The sequence below is a fragment of the Podarcis raffonei genome, chromosome 13 (genome assembly GCF_027172205.1).
Source record: "Podarcis raffonei isolate rPodRaf1 chromosome 13, rPodRaf1.pri, whole genome shotgun sequence".
In the NCBI taxonomy this organism is placed as follows: Eukaryota; Metazoa; Chordata; class Lepidosauria; order Squamata; family Lacertidae; genus Podarcis; species Podarcis raffonei.
This window is the reverse complement of record NC_070614.1, coordinates 30080753-30103308: the sequence shown is the minus strand read 5'-3', so window position 1 is coordinate 30103308 and position 22556 is coordinate 30080753. Positions and strand designations below refer to the sequence as shown.

Sequence of the window (22556 nt, the reverse complement as noted above, 5' to 3'; positions counted from 1 at the left end):
GGAGGTAATTTATATTCTGCTTCATGTTTCTCCAGAAATCTCCAAGTGGTTTACAAATCTCAACAGAAATGAATCAATTTTAGAAATAAAATAGCAAATGCACAAGGAAAATCACAGTCTACTTCTCATTTTAAAGCACAAAAATTGTATTTTCTAAATACAATTACACATAATAATCAGGAAAAAAACAAATCCTTTGCAAAGAATCAAAAGTGGATAGCTCAGTTGGTCAGAGTGTGGTGCTGACAAGGCCAAGGTTTCAGGTTTGATCCCCATATGAGAGAGCTACATATTCCTGCATTGCAGGAGCCTGGATTAATTGATCCTCCTGGTCCTTTCCAACTCTACAGTTCTATGATATTAAAGGTAAAGGTACCCCTGCCCATACGGGCCAGTCGTGTCCGACTCTAGGGTTGTGCGCCCATCTCACTTAAGAGGCCGGGGGCCAGCGCTGTCCGGAGACACTTCCAGGTCACGTGGCCAGCGTGACGAAGCTGCTCTGGCGAGCCAGCACCAGCGCAGCACACAGAAACGCCATATACCTTCCCGCTATAAAGCGGTACCTATTTACTTGCACTTAGGGGTGCTTTCGAACTGCTGGGTGGGCAGGAGCTGGGACCGAAAGATGGGAGCTCACCCCGCTGCAGGGATTCGAACCGCCGACCATGCGATTGACAAGCCCTAGGCGCTGAGGTTTTACCCACAGCGCCACCCGCGTCTATGATATTAAGATACGTTAAAATGTGACATAATCTCAGTAATGGATAAAACATTAATAAATATTGCAAGAACACCACACATTATGCAATCGTCAAAGTCATTCACTTCCACATTCAAGCTCCACAGAACTACATATCTGCAATAGGCAGATAGCTAATAGTAAGAATCAATTATTTCCCTTATTCTGTCATTTTTATATGCCTGTGGTCTTTGACCATGGAGTTTTCTTGGCAGGGATACTGGAGTGGCCTGCCAGTTCCTGCTCCAGGTAGATCACATTTGGTCCAAACTCTCCACTATGACCTCTCCATCTTGGGTTGCCCTGCCCCTTTGCCACAACAAGGAAATGATCCATGAAGGCGAGTCTCATGGACTGCAAGAAGATCAAACCTATCCATTCTTAAGGAAATCAGCTCTGAGTGCTGACTGGAAGGACAGATCCTGAAGCAGAGGTTCCAATACTTTGGCCACCTCATGAGAAGAGAAGACTCCCTGGAAAAGACCCTGATGTTGGGAAAGATTGAGGGCACAAGGAGAAGGGGACGACAGAGGACGAGATGGTTGGACAGCGTTCTCGAAGCTACGAACATGAGTTTGACCAAACTTCGGGAGGCAGTGGAAGACAGGAGTGCCTGGCGTGCTCTGGTCCATGGGGTCATGAAAAATCAGACATGACTAAACAACAACATTCAGTAATTTGAATCGAGACCCAATTTTGCATAAATGAATCCAGACCTGATCTGGATCCAGATCATTATTTCAATGATCTCACAGTCGTGGGTTTGAACCCCACATTGGGCAAAATATTACTGCCTTGTATATGACTGTCCTATAACATACATTCTTTGGGAAATTGCACACAAGCACACAAAGAAACATATTAAAATATGATATTAAGCAATATGAACTTTTTTAAAAAACACACACAATGAAAGTAAGGGACAGACCATAAGACATGGGGCATAAGAAGAAAGTAATTTGCTGAGAAGAAAGTAATTTGACAAGCGTTGAAAAGATCACAAAGATGTAACAGAAGCACAGCATTTAAAAGCCCCCACTTCCTCTTCATTTACCCATCTTTTTTCTCATCAACTGCTGTCATTCTCTGGTTGCTATTCGGGACTGAGATATTTCATGAAACAAAAAGAACTGATGGTAGAACACACATTTCCTAGATCTTTTCCTTCATTTTGCCTTATTCATTGTTAATGTATCTCTCAATACTGTGACATGAATGTCATACCAGTAATGCATACCCCTTATCAGAACAACAAAATCAGATCTATTTTAAAATCATAAACTGTTTGCCAATAAAACTATGAATGTCCTATGAATAATTATAGGCTGAAAGTGAAGTTGTGGCTTGCAATGGAAGGTGCATAGCAGTTGTGGCTTGCAATGGAAGGTGCATAGCAGTGACTGCTCAAGCCTTATTACGGAAATAATCTTTTGCAGACACAAGCTACTGTACACAGAGAATGTATGGAGAATGAGATGAGTTCTGTACAGCAATTAAATGTCACAACACTGGGAATCTCCCTGAGCTCAAAGAGCATGTGACATTCATCTGGTCCTTTGAGAGTCCTGGCCAGTCCCCATACCTTGGCACCCCAGCACATCCTTTGATATATCAACCTTCTTTATTGCTTTATTTCTGGGACTAACAGCACAATTCTCTGTGTGGGACAAATAATAAAAATAAAAAAGCTCTGTGGGTTTCAGTAGGATGTACTCTCAGAGACGGAGATGGTCTTAACCCATTGGGAACAGAAACATTGCACATTATGATCATTTGTTGCAATTTTGCAGGAGCAAATTTTTCATGAATGCAGTTTTGACATTAGTTTTGGGCACATCAGATGCTGCTTTCCTCGTCAAACTATGCACCACTCTGTGAGGTCTTGTCTGCAAAAAATATTATGAAGTAGGACAAAGTGTCCACATATCGAAATAATGGATATACCTGTTAAAGACTGTGAATATTCAAGTGGTATTTTTACTATTATTTTATATGAAAATCCAGATTAGAATGATATCCTCTGTGCCCCTTGATTATGCAATGAATTGAAGGCTTGATGCTAAATGGTATAAAAGTATGTTAGGAAAAAATACTCCCACATTGTCAAGGTTTCTGTAGAGAAATAAGAGGGAGCCTAGATTTCTTCCCATTCCATAAAATAGAAGTTACCAACTTCTGCCACCCCCACCAAACTTCCACAATTTATTGATTGCAACTTCAAATGCATACAAACACACAACACTTTAGCGATTATGTTTAATCTTAGAATTTAGAATTTAGTCATTCTGAAGAAATATGGATAGCTTGAAAATGTTATTCATAGGAGCTGTTAAATAAATCCCAAGGGTTATAATTATATGTGCAACTGTTCTTCTTGTGCAAGAAACGTTGGATGGTGCTGCAGAAATGTTCCTGCTTCTCCTTCCTCCCTGCAACTCCCTGTAAACACTCAAAATCTGCTGAAAATCTGAAGAACATATTTTGGTAGTATGTAGTGTGGGGAGAGGTAGGAGAACTCCAGGTTCATGAGTAGAGCTCCATTCATATACCTCAATATATTTAAGACTTATAAGACGCCTGCTTCTTGGGAGAAGGGCAATGACAGGCCTAGACAGCATCTTGAGAAGTAGAGACGTCACCTTGCCAACAAAGGTCCGTATAGTTAAAGCCATGGTTTTCCCAGTAGTGATGTATGGAAGTGAGAGCTGGACCATAAAGAAGGCTGATCGCCGAAGAATTGATGCTTTTGAATTATGGTGCTGGAGAAGACTCTTGAGAGTCCCATGGACTGCAAGAAGATCAAACGCATCCATTCTTAAGGAAATCAGCCCTGAGTGCTCACTGGAAGGACAGATCGTGAAGCTGAGGCTCCAGTACTTTGGCCACCTCATGAGAAGAGAAGACTCCCTGGAGAAGACACTGATGCTGGGAAAGATGGAGGGCACAAGGAGAAGGGGGCGACAGAGGACGAGATGGTTGGATAGTGTTTTCGAGGTTACCAGCATGAGTTTGACCAAACTGCGGGAAGTAGTGGAGGACAGAGGTGCCTGGCGTGCTCTGGTCCATGGGGTCACGAAGAGTCGGACACGACTAAACGACTAAACAACAACAACAACATGTCCACCAAACCCCAGTTGTTTTGTTATGCCATTTTTTTATATTTTCTTTGACAGATTTATGCACATCATTTCTGATTGAACATATACCCAGAAACATTTCTATATAAGCAAATTTATTTGGGCGTCTTTATTTGGTAAAGGGGCAAAGCTGTGTAGAAGAGGAGACTTTCAATATGTGTCTCTCTCCAGTCTTTGATAAGATAAATTGAAAGTAAAAAATTTGTGGTCTTCCAACTGCTGTTGGACTTCAACTCCCATCAGCCCCAGAAAACCTGGCCAGTAACAGACATTGTATACACAATATGGTTAGCATGGGGGTTTGGTATAACACAAAATGGATGTCGTAAGTGGAGCAGATGCCATCAGGTGAAGAAAACAAAACAAAAACAATACAATACACAATACACAACAAACCAGCAACCAAGGTATCATGTGTCTGAGTCAGAGGGAAAAGATGTGGGGAGGTTTAAGGAGTCTCTAATTCTATGACTGCTTTGGAATTATGGTGCTGGAGGAGACTCTTGAGAGTCCCATGGACTGCAAGAAGATCAAACCTATCCATTCTGAAGGAAATCAGCCCTGAGTGCTCACCGGAAGGACAGATCCTGAAGCTGAGGCTACAATACTTTGGCCACCTCATGAGAAGAGAAGACTCCCTGGAAAAGACCCTGATGTTGAGAAAGATTGAGGGCATAATGAGAAGGGGAAAACATAGGACGGGATGGTTGAACAGTGTACTCGAAGCTACGAACATGAGTTTCACCAAGCTGCGAGAGGCAGTGGAAGACAGGAGTGCCTGGCGTGCTCTGGTCCATGGGGTCACAAAGAGTTGGACACAACTAAATGACTAAACAGCAACAACAATTCTAAGACCTTGGGGGCAGAGGTATGCACTGGGGGATAGGAAAAACCATCAGAGGAGAGGGGAAGATAGATACTTAATGTTGGTCACTGGTGCTGAGCCCCCATCCCATAAAGACTTAAGTAGCCTGTACTCTCATCTTGTAGTGCTGTTAATGTTTTCTCTGGGAGGTTGTGGATTCTCCTTCACTGGAGATTTTTTAGCAGAGGTTGAACAGCCATCTGTCATAAATGCTTTAGTTTAGATTTCTGTATTGCAGGGGGTAGGACTACATACCCCTCGGGGTCCCTTCCAACCCTATGATTCTGTGATTCTATGACAGGCGCAACCTCTAGTGCAGTATTGAGGGATGATGTCAGCAGTCAAACACCAGAAGGTATGATGCAATGGTTATGGTGCCTGATCTAACATGTTGATTAGCTAGTCCTCTGATTTGTAAAATTAAATTTCATTTTAAAAAAAAATTATTGCCAATAGAAAACTCCTACCTGGGTTCAGACAATAACTGAAATTATGTTACAAATGAAACCCCATAAGTGATGAAAAACAGGCACTGTGATTAGTTCCACATCATTATTTACTGGATCAGCTCCCCACACCCATACATAAACATTCTTACAATTATGTCATTCAATGCAATTTATTACATAGATTACAGTATTTCATTCTTCTTATTCAGTTTTTTTATTCAGTTTTTTTATTTTTTTAATTCTATACTATGGACTCACTGAAACGATATATGTAAATACAGGAAAACATAAAATACTTTTAAAATAGAACATAAGCATAAGGCTGACTGGGACATTAAACAAAGAGATTAAACAATTTTGTGTGATTTTCAATAAAAAAATATCATTGACCAATTTCTTTGGAGGGGATGATTGAAAACACTTTGAAACATTTATTTCAGTGTTGTTGTTGTTTTAAAAATAGTTACTAACAAATTCAGATTAGAACAGGCCTAATAATGCCACGATCACTTCAAATTGAGAACGAAAGACCATTTAAGGATGTGTGTTATAATAAAATATGAATTTAAATGTGTTTTTAATTGTCATCTATATTTTTATGCCAATTTCTTTTTCTTCGGGGGGGGGGACCCTAAAACTGTCATGAAATGGAAACAGACAAATCAGCACATCCAATTCAGCGACGGAACTTTATATCACCCACCAAAAAACAGATGCTAGAGAAAATCACATTGTTGCTTCTTCTTCACATTAATTCACTTCATGAGAATTGCTTTGCATGACACAAGTTTACCAATTTTTTTCCTCAGGGCATTTTTGACCTCTTTATTTCTCAGGCTGTATATGAATGGGTTGGCAAGAGGCGGCAAAACTGTGTACAAGAGAGAGGAAAATTTTTCCATGCCTCTGTTGACTTCACCCTTTGGTAACATGTACACAATCATTAGCGAACTATAAAAAATTGAAACTACAATCAAATGAGAGGAACAGGTGGAAAAGGCCTTTTGTCTCCCAGTGGCGGAGGGTATTCTTAAGATGGCAGCAATAATATATGAATAGGATGTTAAAGTTAGAACAAAAGGAGGAACTGTGAATATGGCAGCCACAGCGAAACCCATATTTTCCACCAAGCTGGTGTTGCTGCAAGAGAGTTTAAGAAGAGGGAAGTAGTCACAAAAGTAATGATCCATTTCCCTGGGGCCAGAAAATGATAACTGTAGAACCAGAATGAATAATATAGAAAACCCTATAAAGCCATTGAGCCAAGATGCAGCGACTAAATTGATACAAGTATTGGTTTTCATAGTAGTTGCATAATGCAATGGTTTGCAGATTGCTAGATACCTGTCATAAGACATCACACAGAGTAAACAGCATTCTGTAGCCTCCAAAGAACCAAAGAGATACCACTGTGTGAAGCAGCCGTTGAAGGAAATTGTTCTGTCTCTGGTCAGGAGAGATGAAAGCATTCTTGGAAATATATTGGAGCTGTAGCAAGCCTCCAAGAAGGAAAGATTCCCAAGAAAGAAGTACATGGGAGTATGTAGATGGTGATCAGTGACAACAAGGACAACAATCAAAGTGTTCCCAGTTATGGTCACCATGTAAATGATGAGAAAAGTCAGAAAAAGAAGTGTCTGCAATTCATAGAATTCCCCAAATCCGAGGAGGATAAATTCTGTAATCGTTGTCTGGTTTCTCAACATTGAGCAGAATGAAATCCTGTTGAAAAGAGAAATGGATAAATATCTATACAGAGACAGGGAGGTAATTTATATTCTGCTTCATGTTTCACCAGAAATCTCCAAGTGGTTTACAAATCTCAACAGAAATGAATCAATTTTAGAAATAAAATAGCAAATGCGCATGGAAAATCAAAGTCTACTTCTCATTTTAAAGCACAAAAATTATATTTCTAAAATGTAAGTAAAACACATAATAATCGGGGGGGGGGGACAAATCCTTTGCAAAGAATCAAAAGTGGATAGTTCAGTTGGTCAGAGTGTGGTGCTGATATGGCCAAGGTTTCAGGGAGAGCTGCATATTCCTGCATTGCAGGAGGTTGGACTAACTGATCCTCAAGGTCTTTTCCTACTCTACAATTTATTTATTTTTTATTATTATTCCATGGTTGTGATCAGAGATTACAAATAGACCTCCTATATTCACAGACCTCAACAGGAGTTTTCCTCCCAGGTGTAATGGTTTTGCATTTGCTGAAGTGGACTCTAGTCCATGCCAGCTTCTTCCATAATAATTAGTTGGCCCTTAACATTTTGCAGAAATGTTTTTTATGATTATTGCCGCGACAGAGTGACATAGCTACAGCTCAGGAAGATTATTTTGTGGGGCATGTTTATTTCATAGGCTAGTCCATTATTTCTATTCATTGCTCTGAAGGAACGTATAGGAACTTGGCTGTCTTATGACATAAGTTGCCTGGGCAACTCAGAAGAAGTAAAAAATACTTCAGAATTTTATGGACAAAGACACACAAAGATTTCAGTGAACGCAAAGTTCTCTACTAGGCACTGAACATATTACTACTATGGTGCCAGGTGAGCCTCTCTAGAAAGACTGTTCCAAAGCTGATAGATCACCCTTGAAAAGGTCCCACTCTCTGATGGTTACTCACCTCTCTTTAATTTATGTTCTCACAATGGTTTCATTCTGTTGCTGTTTTTTCCATGCTAATATACACTGTCATGACAAACAACCAGTTCCCAGATCCTTCTCTTCATCTCATCACACTCAATGTTAGTGTAAATCTCAGTTCTATGGCATGAATGCTATGCCAATAATACAAAGTGGGGATATGCGTACTCTAGCATGTTGGTTTTATTAAGAGAAATACGAAAGTGACGGCTCAATCATCAGGGACATAATATACTGCAAAAACAAGCAATGTGGCAATGTATTGGCTAGGGAGTGAGGGAATTCAGTGCAGCAAATTAAAGGACAGAACACTGTGTACCCCTCTGAGCCCAAAAAGCATATGACAACCCTCTGGTCCTTTTGAGAGTCTGTACCTATCTTTTTATACTGCAACTTCAGGGAATCAGTTGGTCAACTTGATTAGATTTTCACCTTTATCGCTGGGAGTGCATGCCTACCTTGAAAAATAACTTCTTTGGAGTTCAACACTCTTAGGGAGCAGGTAAAAGGTAAAGAGACCCCTGACCATTAGGTCCAGTTGTGACCGACTCTGGGGTTGCGGCACTCATCTCGCTTTATTGGCCGAGGGAGCCGGCGTACGGCTTCCGGGTCATGTGGCCAGCATGACTAAGCCGCTTCTGGTGAACCAGAGCAGCGCACGGAAATGCCGTTTACCTTCCTGCCAGAGCGGTACCTATTTATCTACTTGCACTTTGACGTGCTTTCGAACTGCTAGGTTGGCAGGAGCAGGGACCAAGCAACGGGAGCTCACCCCACCGTGAGGATTTGAACCGCCAACCTTCTGATCGGCAAGTCCTAGGCTCTGTGGTTTAACCCACAGCGCCACCCGCGTCCCTTAGTGAGCAGGTAGGAATTCCTTATCCTTGACTTGGCATCCCATTTGGGAGTTATTGTGCATTTTTGTAATCTGCTATGGGATATGCCTTCCATCTGTAAATTGGGAGGAGGGATCCTGCATAAATTCAGTCTTAATAGTACTTCTATACATATTAGAAGCAGCTTTCCCCATCATAATAAGCACTGCTCCAGGAGGTCTTGTCCCTAACAATACTATAAAGTAGCTTTGAAGGATAGGATACCAAAAGAAGATTTACGCACATATATGTAGGAATATCAGTTTATTTCCATATGATTGCCCCGTGTTTCACCACCAAAACAAAATCTAATGTAATTATCAATTGGAAATATATTTACAACTTTCAAGCCCCTCTTTTCTAGCTTCCATTCTTGGTACTGGGATTCTCCATGATGAAATTATACCAGGTTCATCAACCATTTTAGTCCAGTGGGCACAGTTGGGCTTTTGAGAAAATGTTGTTTCTGGCAGTAACAAGTATTATATACACAAGATGGCCATCTTGTGTCTCCCAGGACATTCTATACAAGATCTCAAAGTAGCTGTTTTACTACAAAGGAATTTCAGAAATAGACTGGAAAGAGAAGCTGCTGAATTGCAACTCATTACCAAACTTAAAACCATGGAGAGACCTGGTCTGAACAAAGACATTGGATTCTTATCTCATTATACATGACAAAGCCATTTTTCACCTTCTCACCCCTTGCTTTTTCCTGTAAGACCTATTGCAGTCATTAAGAGTCATCAACAGGCTCATCACAGCTATCTGCCAATCACCCATTCCCACCACCCTTCTGAGTAATACCCTTCCCCACCTTCTCACTATATAGAAGGATCTGGCAACTTCTGTTTCAGTGTATCTGAAGAAGTGTGCATGCACACGAAAGCTCATACCAAGAACTAACTTAGTTGGTCTTTAAGGTGCTACTGGAAGGGAAAAAAATTTTTATATTAGAATAGAGTGTGTCTAGAAATATGTGAGATAAAAGAATTTAAATATCTACCTAGTTGAGCATTTAATATGAATTTTCATACCTTTATTTTACAGATCAATGGAAACAAGTTGGAATGGGTTTATGAATGTATACATTTGAAACTGACTTGAAGTGGAAATAGATGAATCAGCTGATCCCTATCAGAGTCTGAAATCTGTGTCAAGGAAAGTTCTGGGGGCAGCATGGAGACAACACATAGCATGTTGCTTCTATCACATATGACCACACTTCATGTGCCTTCCTTTGTGTGGCACAAACCTACCAATATTATTTCTCAGGGCATTTTTGACCTCCTTGTTTCTCAGGCTATATATAAAGGGGTTGGCCAAAGGGGGCAAAGCTGTGTACAAGAGAGAAGAAAGCTTTCGCATCTCTCTGTTGACTTCAGCCTTGGGTAACAAATATAAAATCATTAGTGAACCATAAAATATGGATACCACAACCAAGTGAGAGGAGCATGTAGAAAAGGCCTTTTGCCTCTCAGTGGAAGAAGGGATTTTCAAGATGGCAACAATTATATATACATAAGAGGTTAAAGTTAAAAGAAAGGGAGGGAGTGTGAATATGGCACTCACAAGAAAACCCAACATTTCCATCAAGCTGGTGTCACTGCAAGAGAGCTTAAGCAGCGGGAAGTAGTCACAAAAGTAATGATTAATTTCATTGGGGCCACAGAATGTTAACTGTAGCATCAGATTGAGCAATATCAGGAAGGCTATAAATCCATTGGACCAAGATGCAGCTGCTAATTGGATACAAGTCTGGGTGCTCATCATTGTAAAATAATGCAGTGGCTTGCAGATTGCTAGATACCTGTCATACGACATCACACAAAGTAAACAGCATTCTGTAGCTATTAGGGATCCACAGAGATACCATTGCATTAAACAGCTGGTGAAAGAAATCCTCCTATCTCCAGTCAAGAGAGCTGGTAACATCCTCGGAAATAAATTGGAGCAATAGCATGTCTCCAGGAAGGAGAGATTCCCCAGAAAGAAATACATTGGGGTATGAAGATGCTGATCAAAAACAACCAGGACAACAATGAGAATGTTTCCAGTCACTGTCACAACATAAATCACTAGAAATGCCAGGAAGAGAAATGTCTGCACTTTGTAGAATTCCCCAAATCCCAGGAGGATGAATTCTGTAATCTCTGTCTGGTTTTCAAACTTCATCTAATAGGAAAAAAGTCAAATCCTATTGAAAAGAGCAATTTTTATTAATGAAATAATGGATGAGTGCCATGCTAATATTAATGCAATATGTTTGAGAGCTGATGTTGTCACACAAGCATTGCCATTGACTATAATAACAATTTTGGGATTGTGCAACATTTTTCAAAAGTGCAAGACATCCACTGAATTTGACTGTTGTGCTTTGCCAGCAAAACAGCTTTTCCCCACAACTGGGTATCACTCATTTTCATAGGCACACTGAAACATTATATTAAGAGGTAGTGAGAAGCTGATGTAAGGATCAATGGAGAAAACACTGGTTGAAGGCACTTGACCTAATCTGTTTTCATATTCACCTTACCATGATCATGATGCATGCTCAGAATCCCATGGTAGGTAGGGATGGAAGAAGGAAGAATCACCCTGAACACTGTTGCTTCTTAAGCTTAGGTTTTGGTCTGTTATAGCAATGCACTGTGAAATTCACAGTACATATGTGAATGTGAGGAATTATATTAAAAATAAATGTTTTTCAAAAAATTGGAAACTAATGAAGTACTTTTCTGTAACATAATATCCTGTGGTATTGATGTCCTGTGGTATTGTAGATTTATTTATTTTTTTGAAATCCTAATAATAATAATAATAATAATAATAATAATTTATTATTTATACCCCGCCCATCTGGCTGGGTTTCCCCAACCACTCTGGGCGGCTTCCAACAAAACACTAAAATACAATAACCTATTAAACATTAAAAGCTACCCTAAACAGGGCTGCCTTTAGATGTCTTCTAAAAGTTATTTTTCTCTTTGACATCTGGTGGGAGGGTGTTCCACAGAGTGGGTGCCACTACTGAGAAGGCCCTCTGCCTGGTTCACTGTAATTTGGTTTTTCGCAGCGAGGGAACCACCAGAAGGCCCTTGGCACTGGACCTCAGCGTCTGGGCAGAACGATGGAGGTGGAGACGCTCCTTCAGGTATACTGGACCGAGGCCATTTAGGGTTTTAAAGGTCAGCACCAACACTTTGAATTGTGCTTGGAAACGTACTGGGAGCCAGTGTAGGTCTTTCAAGACCGGTGTTATATGGTCTTGGTGGCCACTCCCAGTCACCAGTCTAGCTGCCTCATTCTGGATTAGTTGTAGTTTCCAGGTCACCTTCAAAGGTAGCCCCACATAGAGCGCATTGCAGTAGTCCAAGCGGGAGATAACCAGAGCATGTACCACTCTGGCGAGACAGTCTGCGGTCAGGTAGGGTCTTAGCCTGCGTATCAGATGGAGCTGATAAACAGCTGCCCTGGACACAGAATTGACTTTATTTATATGGATTTCATATCATTAAAAAAAAACCCTAGAGCTCTCAGTACAGTGGTACCTCGTGTTATGGAAGGGATCTGTTCCGGAGGCCCGTCTGTAACGTGAAATGCCCGCAACTTAAAGCACTGCGTCTGCGCAGGCGCGCAGCACAATTTGGCACTTCTGTGCATGCGTGAGCAGCGAAACCCGGAAGTAACCCGTTCCTGTACTTTCGGGTTGCTGCGGGACATAATGTGAAAAGACACAACATGAAGCGGATGCAACACAAGGCATGACTGTACTACTCTTTTAATCTCCTTGCTGAGTTCATTTGGAATCAATTATCAACACCATATTAATGGTGAATTAATATTATGAATAGGAAGAAAACAAAATGTAAGTTCAATGATACCTTATACAAGTGAGTCACTTTGGGTTGCCCTAGGCAAAATAAAGCAAAATAACAACAACAACAACAACAACAACAACAACAACAACAACAACACAATAATAATGGCAGGACAGCTTTGTCACTTTCTCTAAGAAATTGTTTGAAATATGTGAGCTGAAACACAGCCAAACTTTAATATGCAGCACACAAAGCAAAATGTAGATATTAAGGAGAAATATGAATAAATAAAAATGCACATATCAGTGAAAATATCATGCAAAATGCATTATAATTGAGAAAATTGTTTGCAGAGTTACACATCTCTGTCAGGAATGCAGACAAAAATGCACAAAAGTGCTGATGAATTTTCATGGGGTCTTTTGTTTATTTTTCAAATATTGAAAATCATTCAAACTGATACAAAAATTTGGAGAACTGTTAAGACTAGAAAAGTGATAACTTTGTATATGCCTAAAAGTAATAAATGTTTACCTTTCTGGTGAGATTTCTCAGTGCTATTTTACTGATCCATAAGTTCCCTGCTTATTGTGAACAGAAGAAAACATTATAAGGTCCTTTGCTTCTCCTGAAGTCATCTAATAGCATTGCCACTTTCACTATCGGGAATTGTGCATGTCTACATATGTAAAGCAGTTTTGTTGCCCTGTGCTGTTCTAGATTACAAGGTGTCTTCAGGTGTTTTTATGTGAAAGAAATCATAATTTACTCCCTCCACTTCTAATTACCAGAACAACAAACACTTTTACGGACACAAATTTTAAGTGCGTAAGTGTGTTTAAAAATGCTGTCCTTAAGAGAATACGATGGCAGAATATGGCGCTCCCAGGATGTTGGTGTTATTAAGGGACAGAGCCATCTGGGAAACAATATCTTTCAACACACTCACAAAACCCCAGAGCAATAATAATGTAATGGAAAATGGAAAGTTTCTCAAGCACTGGTTTTTTATTGCCGCTAAAACAGATGTGTGCGTATGAGCCTTTGAGAAACCTACCAGAGCAGGATAAGAATCCTATGTTGAGTAAACAAGCTTGACATAGGATGCCCTAAGCGATTAGTGGGTAATACCTTAAGTAAAGCTTCACAAACATTACAAGCGGACTTTTCAAGAAAAAGAGCCCAGGTACCTTCTAGCTATTTAAATTGCCATTTAATATTCAATAACATCACAAACAACGTACAGGGTAGCTTAAAGAAACGCTGGCATGTTGAACACCACATATCTGGCTGTCAGGATTAGCCAATTAAGCTATTCAAAAGAACCAAGAACATACTGGCAAGAAGTGAATTTAGAGACCATAGGATGACCTTTCCCAATAGCTTATCAGAAACAGGTGCACCAAAAGGAGAACAATGTCTGTGAACACTGTGCTCATTTGAGGTACAAAATGTGGGAGGATTTGAAGACCACTCAAACCTACAAAAATACTTCATGGCCTGTGTACTATATTTTATTAAAAGCGACTGCCAACAAAATTATATGGAGAAATGATCTAGGGACATTCAAAGAACAAATTAGGGGAACATATTTGTTAGTATTTTTCGCTCCATAAGATGCACCTGACCATAAGATGCACCTAGTTTTTAGAGGAGGAAAACAAGAAAAAAATATTATGAATGAAACAGTGGATGTATGATTTTTGTGGTTCATGCTGTGGCCACAGAAATGTGATTTGACGGTGAGTTTGGGGTAGCCCAATGCAAAAATCCTGAGAATCCATTTGGATCCGTGCTTTGTAACCACATTTTTGCACCATTGCAGCCCCAGGAAACAGTGGATGTTTGCTTTTTTTTTTGGTGCAGGCTGTAGCCATGGACATGCTATGTGATCTGATGGTGAATTTGGGGTGACCCAATGTAAAAATCCTGAGGATCCATGGGCTTTTACTCCCCCCCCCGGTAGCCTCCTTTATCACATCCCTTATCTCTCTCCCAATCCCACTTATCGGCTGCTTCCTTTCAACACTCCCTTCCCTCTTGTTTGCTTTAGTGTCTTTTCCTTAGCTGGAGCAGTTTTTTGCTCCTCCTTTTCTTCTAATTTCTCTCCTCATTGATTTATCCCTAGAGTGCCTTATCTCCCTCCCCGATGGCTTGCCAATCAGCTGCTCAGCGGCTTTGTTTCAACACCCACTTCCCTCTTTAAAAAAAAAAAAGCATGACCTGCTTTTTGCCCCCGGGCAATTCGGCTCCAGGGACCACACATTCACTCCATAAGACACACAGACATTTCCCCTTACTTTTTAGGAAGAAAAAGGTGTGTCTTATGGAGCGAAAAATACGGTATATGTAAAAAAAAGCAACAACAAAAACCACAGCAAAACCAGTCAATTTATGAAACAAAATTATTCTGTAAATGCTTTAAGGTTTGGGGCTCTAGAAAAAGGTGCATAAAAATGATAATGGGGAAAGTGGGGCAGATTGATGCAGAAAAATTCAATCTCATATTTTATGTAACAAAAATGAGTAAAAAAAAATTGCTTTATGCATGGCATAACTAATCAATGTTATAATAGCAATCAAAAGAACCATTAAAGTTAGAAGTTGGTCGCACTGGTTGATGATCTCCGGCGGGCTAGGGACAAAGGTGAGAGCTGTTTCCTAGTTCTGCTGGATCTCTCAGCGGCGTTTGATACCATCGACCATAACATCCTTCTGGACCGTCTTAAGGGGCTGGGAGCTGGGGGCACTGTCATACAGTGGTTCCGCTCCTTCCTCCTGGGCCGTGTTCAGAAAGTGGTGGTGGGGGATGAGTGTTCAGACCCCTGGGCTCTCACTTGTGGGGTGCCTCAGGGTTCTGTCCTCTCCCCCATGCTTTTCAACATTTACATGCAGCCACTGGGAGAGATCATCAGGAGGTTTGGGCTGGGTGTTCATCAGTATGCGGATGATACCCAGCTCTACCTCTCTTTTAAATCAGAACCAGTGAGGGCGGTGAAGGTCCTGTGTGAGTGTCTGGAGGCGGTTGGAGGATGGATGGCGGCTAACAGATTGAGGTTGAATCCTGACAAGACAGAAGTACTGTTTTTGGGGGACAGGAGGCGGGCAGGTGTGGAGGATTCCCTGGTCCTGAATGGGGTAACTGTGCCCCTGAAGGACCAGGTGCACAGCCTGGGAGTAATTTTGGACTCACAGCTGTCCATGGAGGCACAGGTCAAATCTGTATCCAGGGCAGCTGTTTACCAGCTCCATCTGGTACGTAGGCTGAGACCCTATCTGCCTGCGGACTGTCTCTCCAGAGTGGTGCATGCTCTGGTTATCTCCCGCTTGGACTACTGCAATGCGCTCTACATGGGGCTACCTTTGAAGGTGACCCGGAAACTACAACTAATCCAGAATGCGGCAGCTAGACTGGTGACTGGGAGCGGCCGCCGAGACCATATAACACCGTTCTTGAAAGACCTACATTGGCTCCCAGTACGTTTCCGAGCACAATTCAAAGTGTTGGTGCTGACCTTTAAAGCCCTAAACGGCCTCGGTCCAGTATATCTGAAGGAGCGTCTCCTCCCCCATCGTTCTGCCTGGACACTGAGGTCCAGTTCCGAGGGCCTTCTGGCGGTTCCCTCACTGCGAGAGGCCAAGTTACAGGGAACCAGGCAGAGGGCCTTCTCGGTAGTGGCGCCTGCCCTGTGGAACACCCTCCCATCAGATGTCAAAGCGATAAACAACTACCTGACATTCAGAAGACATCTGAAGGCAGCCCTGTTCCGGGAAGTTTTTAATATGTGACATTTTAGTTTATTTTTCATCTTTGTTGGAAGCCGCCCAGAGTGGCTGGGGAAACCCAGCCAGATGGGCGGGGTACAAATAATAAATTATTATTATTATTAAAGAGAATATAATGACTTGCGTAAACAATGGGTTTTGTATCATTCTGCCCCACCTACGGGGCACTTAGATACATTGGATGAGGCACTTTGATGCAAAGCGTAAATTGTATGAGAATGGTAATTATTTACAAAAATATAATGAAAAAAACAATTTTTACTGTGAGAGATCATAATCAGCCTTACAATTTGTTACTTAAAATCTAAATTAAGTATCAAAACTAACAGTGTCTCACACATATTATAGACTATGGCAGGTTTTCTTAACAAAAGATCAAAACAAAATATAAGCCGCACCCGAATATAAGCTACATCTTTAAAATTCAGGGGGGGGGCAATATCCAAATATAAGTTGCTCCCTTAAAATTCCGCAGGCACTCACAGCCATTCCGTTTTATCGTATGTCTGTAATATCATTAAAGCCAATTTTTGTAAGGTCATGAATTTAAGTTGCACTTTAACTTTTCATGGATGGAATTTGGGGGGAAAGCGAGGCTTATAGGCCAAGACGGGAGATACACAGGCGCACACACACGCACACACACACACTGGTATATATAACAACAACAGCTGTAGCACAACTATTATCACTTCCACAATAAACATTTATAATAAACAAAGGACAGTACATAGAATGTTGCTTCTTTTACACATTCACAAGCTTCTTAGCAGTTGTTTTGCATGATACAAGGCTACCAATATTATTTCTCAAGGCATTTTGCACTTCTTTGTTTCTCAGGCTGTATATAAATGGGTTGGCCAGAGGGGGCAAAACTAAATACAAGAGAGAGGAAAATTTTTGCATCTCTCCGCTGCCTTCCCCCTTTGGTAACATATACACAATCATTAGTGAACCATAAAAGATTGAAACCACAATCAAGTGAGAGGAGCAGGTGGAAAAGGCCTTTTGCCTCCCTGTGGTGGAAGGGATTTTCAAGATGGCAACAATTATATATACATAAGATGTTAAAGTTAGAACAAAAGGAGGAAGTATTAATATGGCATCCAAAAACAAACCCAACATTTCTATCAAGCTGGTGTCACTGCAAGAGAGCTTAAGAAGTGGGAAATAATCACAAATGAAATGATTAATTTCATTGGGGCCACAAAACGTTAACTGTAGCATTAGACTGAGTAATATAGAAAACCCTATAAAGCTACTAAGCCAAGATGCAGCTGCTAAATGGATACAAGCCTGGGTGTTCATGGTTGTAAAATAATGCAATGGTTTGCTGATTGCTAGGTACCTATCATAAGACATCACACCAAGTAAACAGCATTCTGTAGCTAGTAAGGAACCACAGAAGTACCACTGCATCAAACAGCTGGTGACAGAAAGGCTTCCATCTCCGGTAGAGAGAGATGAAAGCATCCATGGAAATATATAGGAGCTGTAGCAAGCCTCCAGGAAGGATAGGTTCCCCAGGAAGAAATACATAGGGGTGTGAAGATGCTGGTTAAAAATAACAGCAGCAACAATGAGAATGTTTCCTGTCATGATCACAACGTAAATCACTAGAAATGTGAGGAAGAGAAATGTCTGCACTTCATGGAATTCCGCAAATCCCAGGAGGATGAATTCCTCAATCTTTGACTGGTTTTCCAACTTCATATACTTGAGATATGTTAGATCCTATTGAAAAAAGGAATAACAAAAAACAGAAATAATTGATGGGTCCATTGTCACATTAGTGCAGGAGGTTTGAGAGCTGATGTTGTCACACAAGTCCACTCAACTCTTTTGGTGTAGCAGTGTTGCATCCACTGGGTCCCTGATGACGAACCATGCCTTCAGTGCCCCTACCTCCTATCAGGAGCCAGATCCTGGCCTGCACCCTTCTTTGGCGAATGGGACTCAGGCTCGGGTCCGCCCCCTGGCTGTTTAAGCAGCCCACACTTGGGGCACTATCTACTTTTTCCTTTGTCGGATTTTCCACCCACCCACCCTCTGTTTAAGCTGTTAGTCAAGGAATTTGCTGTGGTTACAGTGGTAGCCATTCTTTACAGGGACATATAGGAATTTGACCACTGGGCAAATTGGGCCTGACCCAGGGATTTTGCCTACCTCATAGCAATTGTCACAATTGGGTTGGGCACTGGGGCAATCTGTTGTCTTAGATGGACAGGAGGTTGTAGTCTCCTCCTGCCCCTCTAAATTCTGGGATACCTCACTAAAGGGATCTGGGGGAAGTGGTCATGTTCGTGTGCCCAGGTGTGCCCAGAGCCAAAGACACTCCTGCAGACACTGGTTCCTGTGGGGGTCACCCTACTTGATGTATGTCTTAGGAACCCCTGCGTGGGTTGACCAACGTGTCACTTCCACTGGACATGTTGGAAGTATTTTGATTGCCCCATGCCCAAGCCAAACCTCTTTCATCTGTATTCAGTAAAGTTGTGGCCTGTTTGGATCCAAACCAGTCTTAATGCTCTCTTATTTATTTGAGTTGGGGACAGTGGAGACCAACGTCTGGACCTGCAAGTTGTTGAGCTTGAATATTAGTATCATTGACTATAGTGACCATGGTTCGTCTTGGGGTTGTGCACTGATTTGGCTGTTATGCTGCACCACAGATGTACTGTTATATTGTCAGGTAGTAAAAAAGCTAAAGTAGGGATTTTGCAGTGGAGAAAGCATTAGTGAAACATCACCTAACATATCTTCCTGTAAACTTTTTAATCAGGATGATGCATACTCGGATAACAACAACAACAATCCTACCTCTTTGCTCATATGCAGAAATTTATTTCATCATTTATTAAACATAAAATTCTTTTTAATAATTAGCCTATAATATTTGAAAACTAATGAGGTGTTTTTCTCTAACAATTGATTCATGCCTCTATGCTTCTAACATTTAGAAAACTTTTCTGAAGCCCTAAATTTATTTACAGGGAATTTATATCATGGGGGCAGGGTTAATAGTTTTCTTCAGGTATCAGTCTTCCTCTTTTAATGACTTTGTTCAGGTTTGGGGTTTTTTTGGAACCAATTATCAACACTATGAATATTAAATATAGGAGTAGAAAACAAAATAAAATAGCAATTGATAACTTGTGAAGTGATGGAGTACTGCAGTTCCTCTAAGTGTTTACAGAGATCAGAAATTAATTTCAAACTTCAAAATTTTGAATGCTCATCACAAGCATTCCCCTTCATAGAATATTTCCTACTATGCCTATATTTTAAGTGACGCGCAGTGTAAATTAATAATGAAGAGTCTTCTTCAGTAAAAGAATAAAAGCTTTACTGAGTTAAAGCTTGTTTGCAAATAAACAGCATACTGAACAAATGATTAAACTAACTTCAGAACATACACAGAGTACAGGCTTCACTTCTGAGTCAGGCTCCATACACACACTGACTCCACCCTGCTCAGGCCCCACAGAGTCTCCAAACTGTCTGCCTGCAAGCAGATACAGATACAGTGGTACCTCGGGTTAATTACTTAATTCGTTCCGGAGGTCTGTTCTTAACCTGAAACTGTTCTTAACCTGAAGCACCACTTTAGCTAATGAGGCCTCCTGAGAACCGCCAGAGCCCGATTTCTGTTCTCATCCTGAAGCAAAGTTCTTTACCCGAGGTACTATTTCTGGGTTAGCAGAGTCTGTAACCTGAAGCATCTGTAACCCGATGTACCACTGTACTTAAACAGAGAATGAGTCATCCTCACATGAGTCATAGTGATTCAGTATACAGAGGGATTCTGCAGCTTTTCAGCATTTCACAACATTTCTAGACTCCTTTACTGCTCTCTTTATTGCTTCTGCTCTCAAATACCTTTGTCACATGACATTAAGTGCACCCCATATTTAAAGCCCAGGCCTTTGTTTGAAATGAGCTTCTTGCTGCCCACCTCTCACCGCAGAAGCAATGCCAGAAAGAAGGCAATGGTAACATAGGCACAGATATCAAGAAAGAAATCTTGTTAACTAGGGCTGGGAAATCTGTGGTTCACCAGATGCCCATCATCCCCACCAAGCATGGTCAATGGGCAGGAATATTGGGATCTGTAGCCCAGAAGCATTTGAAAGGCTGTGGATGCTGGGACACACCAGATGCTGTTGGACTGCAACTCCCATCCACCTCAAACAATATAGTCAATGTTCAAGCATTATGGGCTGTAGTAGAGAAACATTGGGAGGCCTTCAGGTTTCCCATCCTTGTAGAGGAATTAGGAATGAGAGAGAAATTTGGTGCAGTTAGAATTTTAATGCAAGCCGAAATAATTCACACTTTCCAAAACAATATGCAAACCAAAATGCAGCTAAACTTCAAAATAACTACTTCAATTTTGTAATTCAGTTCTCCAACCAAATAAGGCTCTGATTTTTGAGATTTGGAGGGAGGCCATGCATTGTTCATTAATTCATTAATTCATTAATGAATTACATGTATATACCTCCCTCCATCAGAGGGTCAGAAGGTATTTTACAATATAAAACAAGAAAATACATAATAGAATAACAAAGAAAACAACGACACTTGCCCCACGCCCCCACTTTAAAAGGCCATGGATTTTTAAAATTGTTTTCACCTAGCACCTAAAGCTATGTAATGAAGGTGCCAGGTGAGTAGGGAAGATAAGTGGGTTGGCTCTGGTTGTATATATCAGAGCTGGGGAACCTACATCCCTTCAGGTGCTGCTACTTCCCTCTTCCCTGATGCTTTCCCATGCTGACTTGGAATTATGGGTGTTGGAGTACAATATGATCTGGAGGTCCATAGGTTCCGCAACTCTGGCATATATGAACTAAACAGACATTACAAAGACCACAAGTTTCCAGTACTCTCTCTTTGGAAACCTGAAAGTTTAAAAGATTTATTGTTGTATAACAAAGGAAGAAGTTTTTGTATACTGGAAGAGGAAATCAATGTTCCTTTTCCTCCTTCCAGAAAGAACCCTGTATAGTGAACTATGTATGGTGTATAACTTTATTGTGAACCTACCCACCCCAACTCTAAGCCATGATATTGTGTTAGTGCTCAAGCAGACCAATCCACCATTCCACCTCCCAATAACACCCTCAGTATTCCAGACATCTTAGAAAACTGAGCATACATATGGTAGCTCTGAGAAGTATGAAAGGACTAGCTTCTGTTTACTGTGATCTTATTTTGAAACTGATAGGCACAGGGCCACCAGTATTTGGTATTAGAAGAACACAATTGTTCCTAATATTTTCTAATATGTGATGATATCACATAATATTCATAGATATTTTTACATGGAGTGTGAACAAAAGAATGTGTTAAGTACCTCTATCCCAGATGAATGAGGAATTGAAGTTTATGGAAGGTCCAATTTCTATTATTCGTTGGTCCTGGAAGAAAGCTGTACCTTTTCCATTATTTTCCAATATTCATGATATTTGGCCTACATTTTCTTAGTTCCTTGTGTAATTTCTGCATCTGATGGTTTCACATTTCTCGTTTCATCAACAAGAGGAAGCCTCCCCTTGACTGTTATTTATTCTTGGGGAAAATAGGTTGCCTTGTAATAATTTATTGGCAGTGGATGCAGAGAGATTGCCAATTATTAGTTATGAACTCCAGTGAGAATTCAGGCAAACAAAATGAACTTAGACTGAAATAACACGGGAACGTTGCATTATTAAAGGAACCCCCTGAAGATGGTCCTTTGGACCAATTCACATAATGTGGGTACACTATTTCATTTCTCACCATTTGATTGGGGATTCCCAGCTGAATTGGTACACTAATTTCATTCTGAAACACTCTGTTTCAGTGGGATTTTGTAAGATTCTATAATGACCCCACCATGTATTTTGAGTATAGGTGTACTTAAATACTTTAAATACTTTAAAAAGTAATTTAAAAAGTACTTTTGAGTAGTACTTTAAAAGTTTAAGGTTGGAAGAGTTTCAACTTCTCTGCCGTTTTGTTCAAACTACATGGGTATTACGAAGGGAAAAACAAAAATTGAAGATAAAAAAGAAAGAAAGAAATGGATTGAAATTTAAAATCAAATTTTGTACAGGGAAAGGAATAGGAATTTGTATATTGGACATCCTGCAAACCAGGGATGGGGAACCTGTGGCTTCCAGATGTTGATGGACTTCAACTCGGAGCAGTCCCATCAGCATGGTCAATGGTTTTGGATTATGGT

The 22556-nt window shown here is 40.7% G+C and overlaps 2 protein-coding genes and 1 long non-coding RNA gene across 3 annotated transcripts; 1 reads left to right on the top strand and 2 right to left on the bottom strand.

The window, feature by feature from the left end:
• Window positions 1–5945: 5945 nt before the first annotated feature.
• On the bottom strand, window positions 5946–6896 carry LOC128400389 (olfactory receptor 2AP1-like). Its single transcript, XM_053362570.1, has one exon. It carries the CDS (start codon window positions 6894–6896, stop codon window positions 5946–5948), a length of 951 nt encoding a protein of 316 aa, XP_053218545.1.
• Window positions 6897–7668: 772 nt separating this feature from the next.
• On the top strand, window positions 7669–9851 carry LOC128399875 (uncharacterized). Its single transcript, XR_008327278.1, has 2 exons — window positions 7669–7748; window positions 9771–9851. It is a non-coding gene; the product is annotated as an uncharacterized LOC128399875 (long non-coding RNA).
• A 78-nt stretch (window positions 9852–9929) lies between these two features.
• LOC128400388 (olfactory receptor 2AP1-like) lies at window positions 9930–18950 on the bottom strand. The gene is made up of 3 exons (XM_053362569.1): window positions 18894–18950; window positions 17945–18061; window positions 9930–10895 (listed from the first exon to the last, which is right to left on the bottom strand). The coding sequence occupies exons 1-3, from the start codon at window positions 18948–18950 to the stop codon at window positions 9930–9932; spliced, it is 1140 nt and encodes a 379-aa protein (XP_053218544.1).
• Between the last annotated feature and the right edge of the window lie 3606 nt (window positions 18951–22556).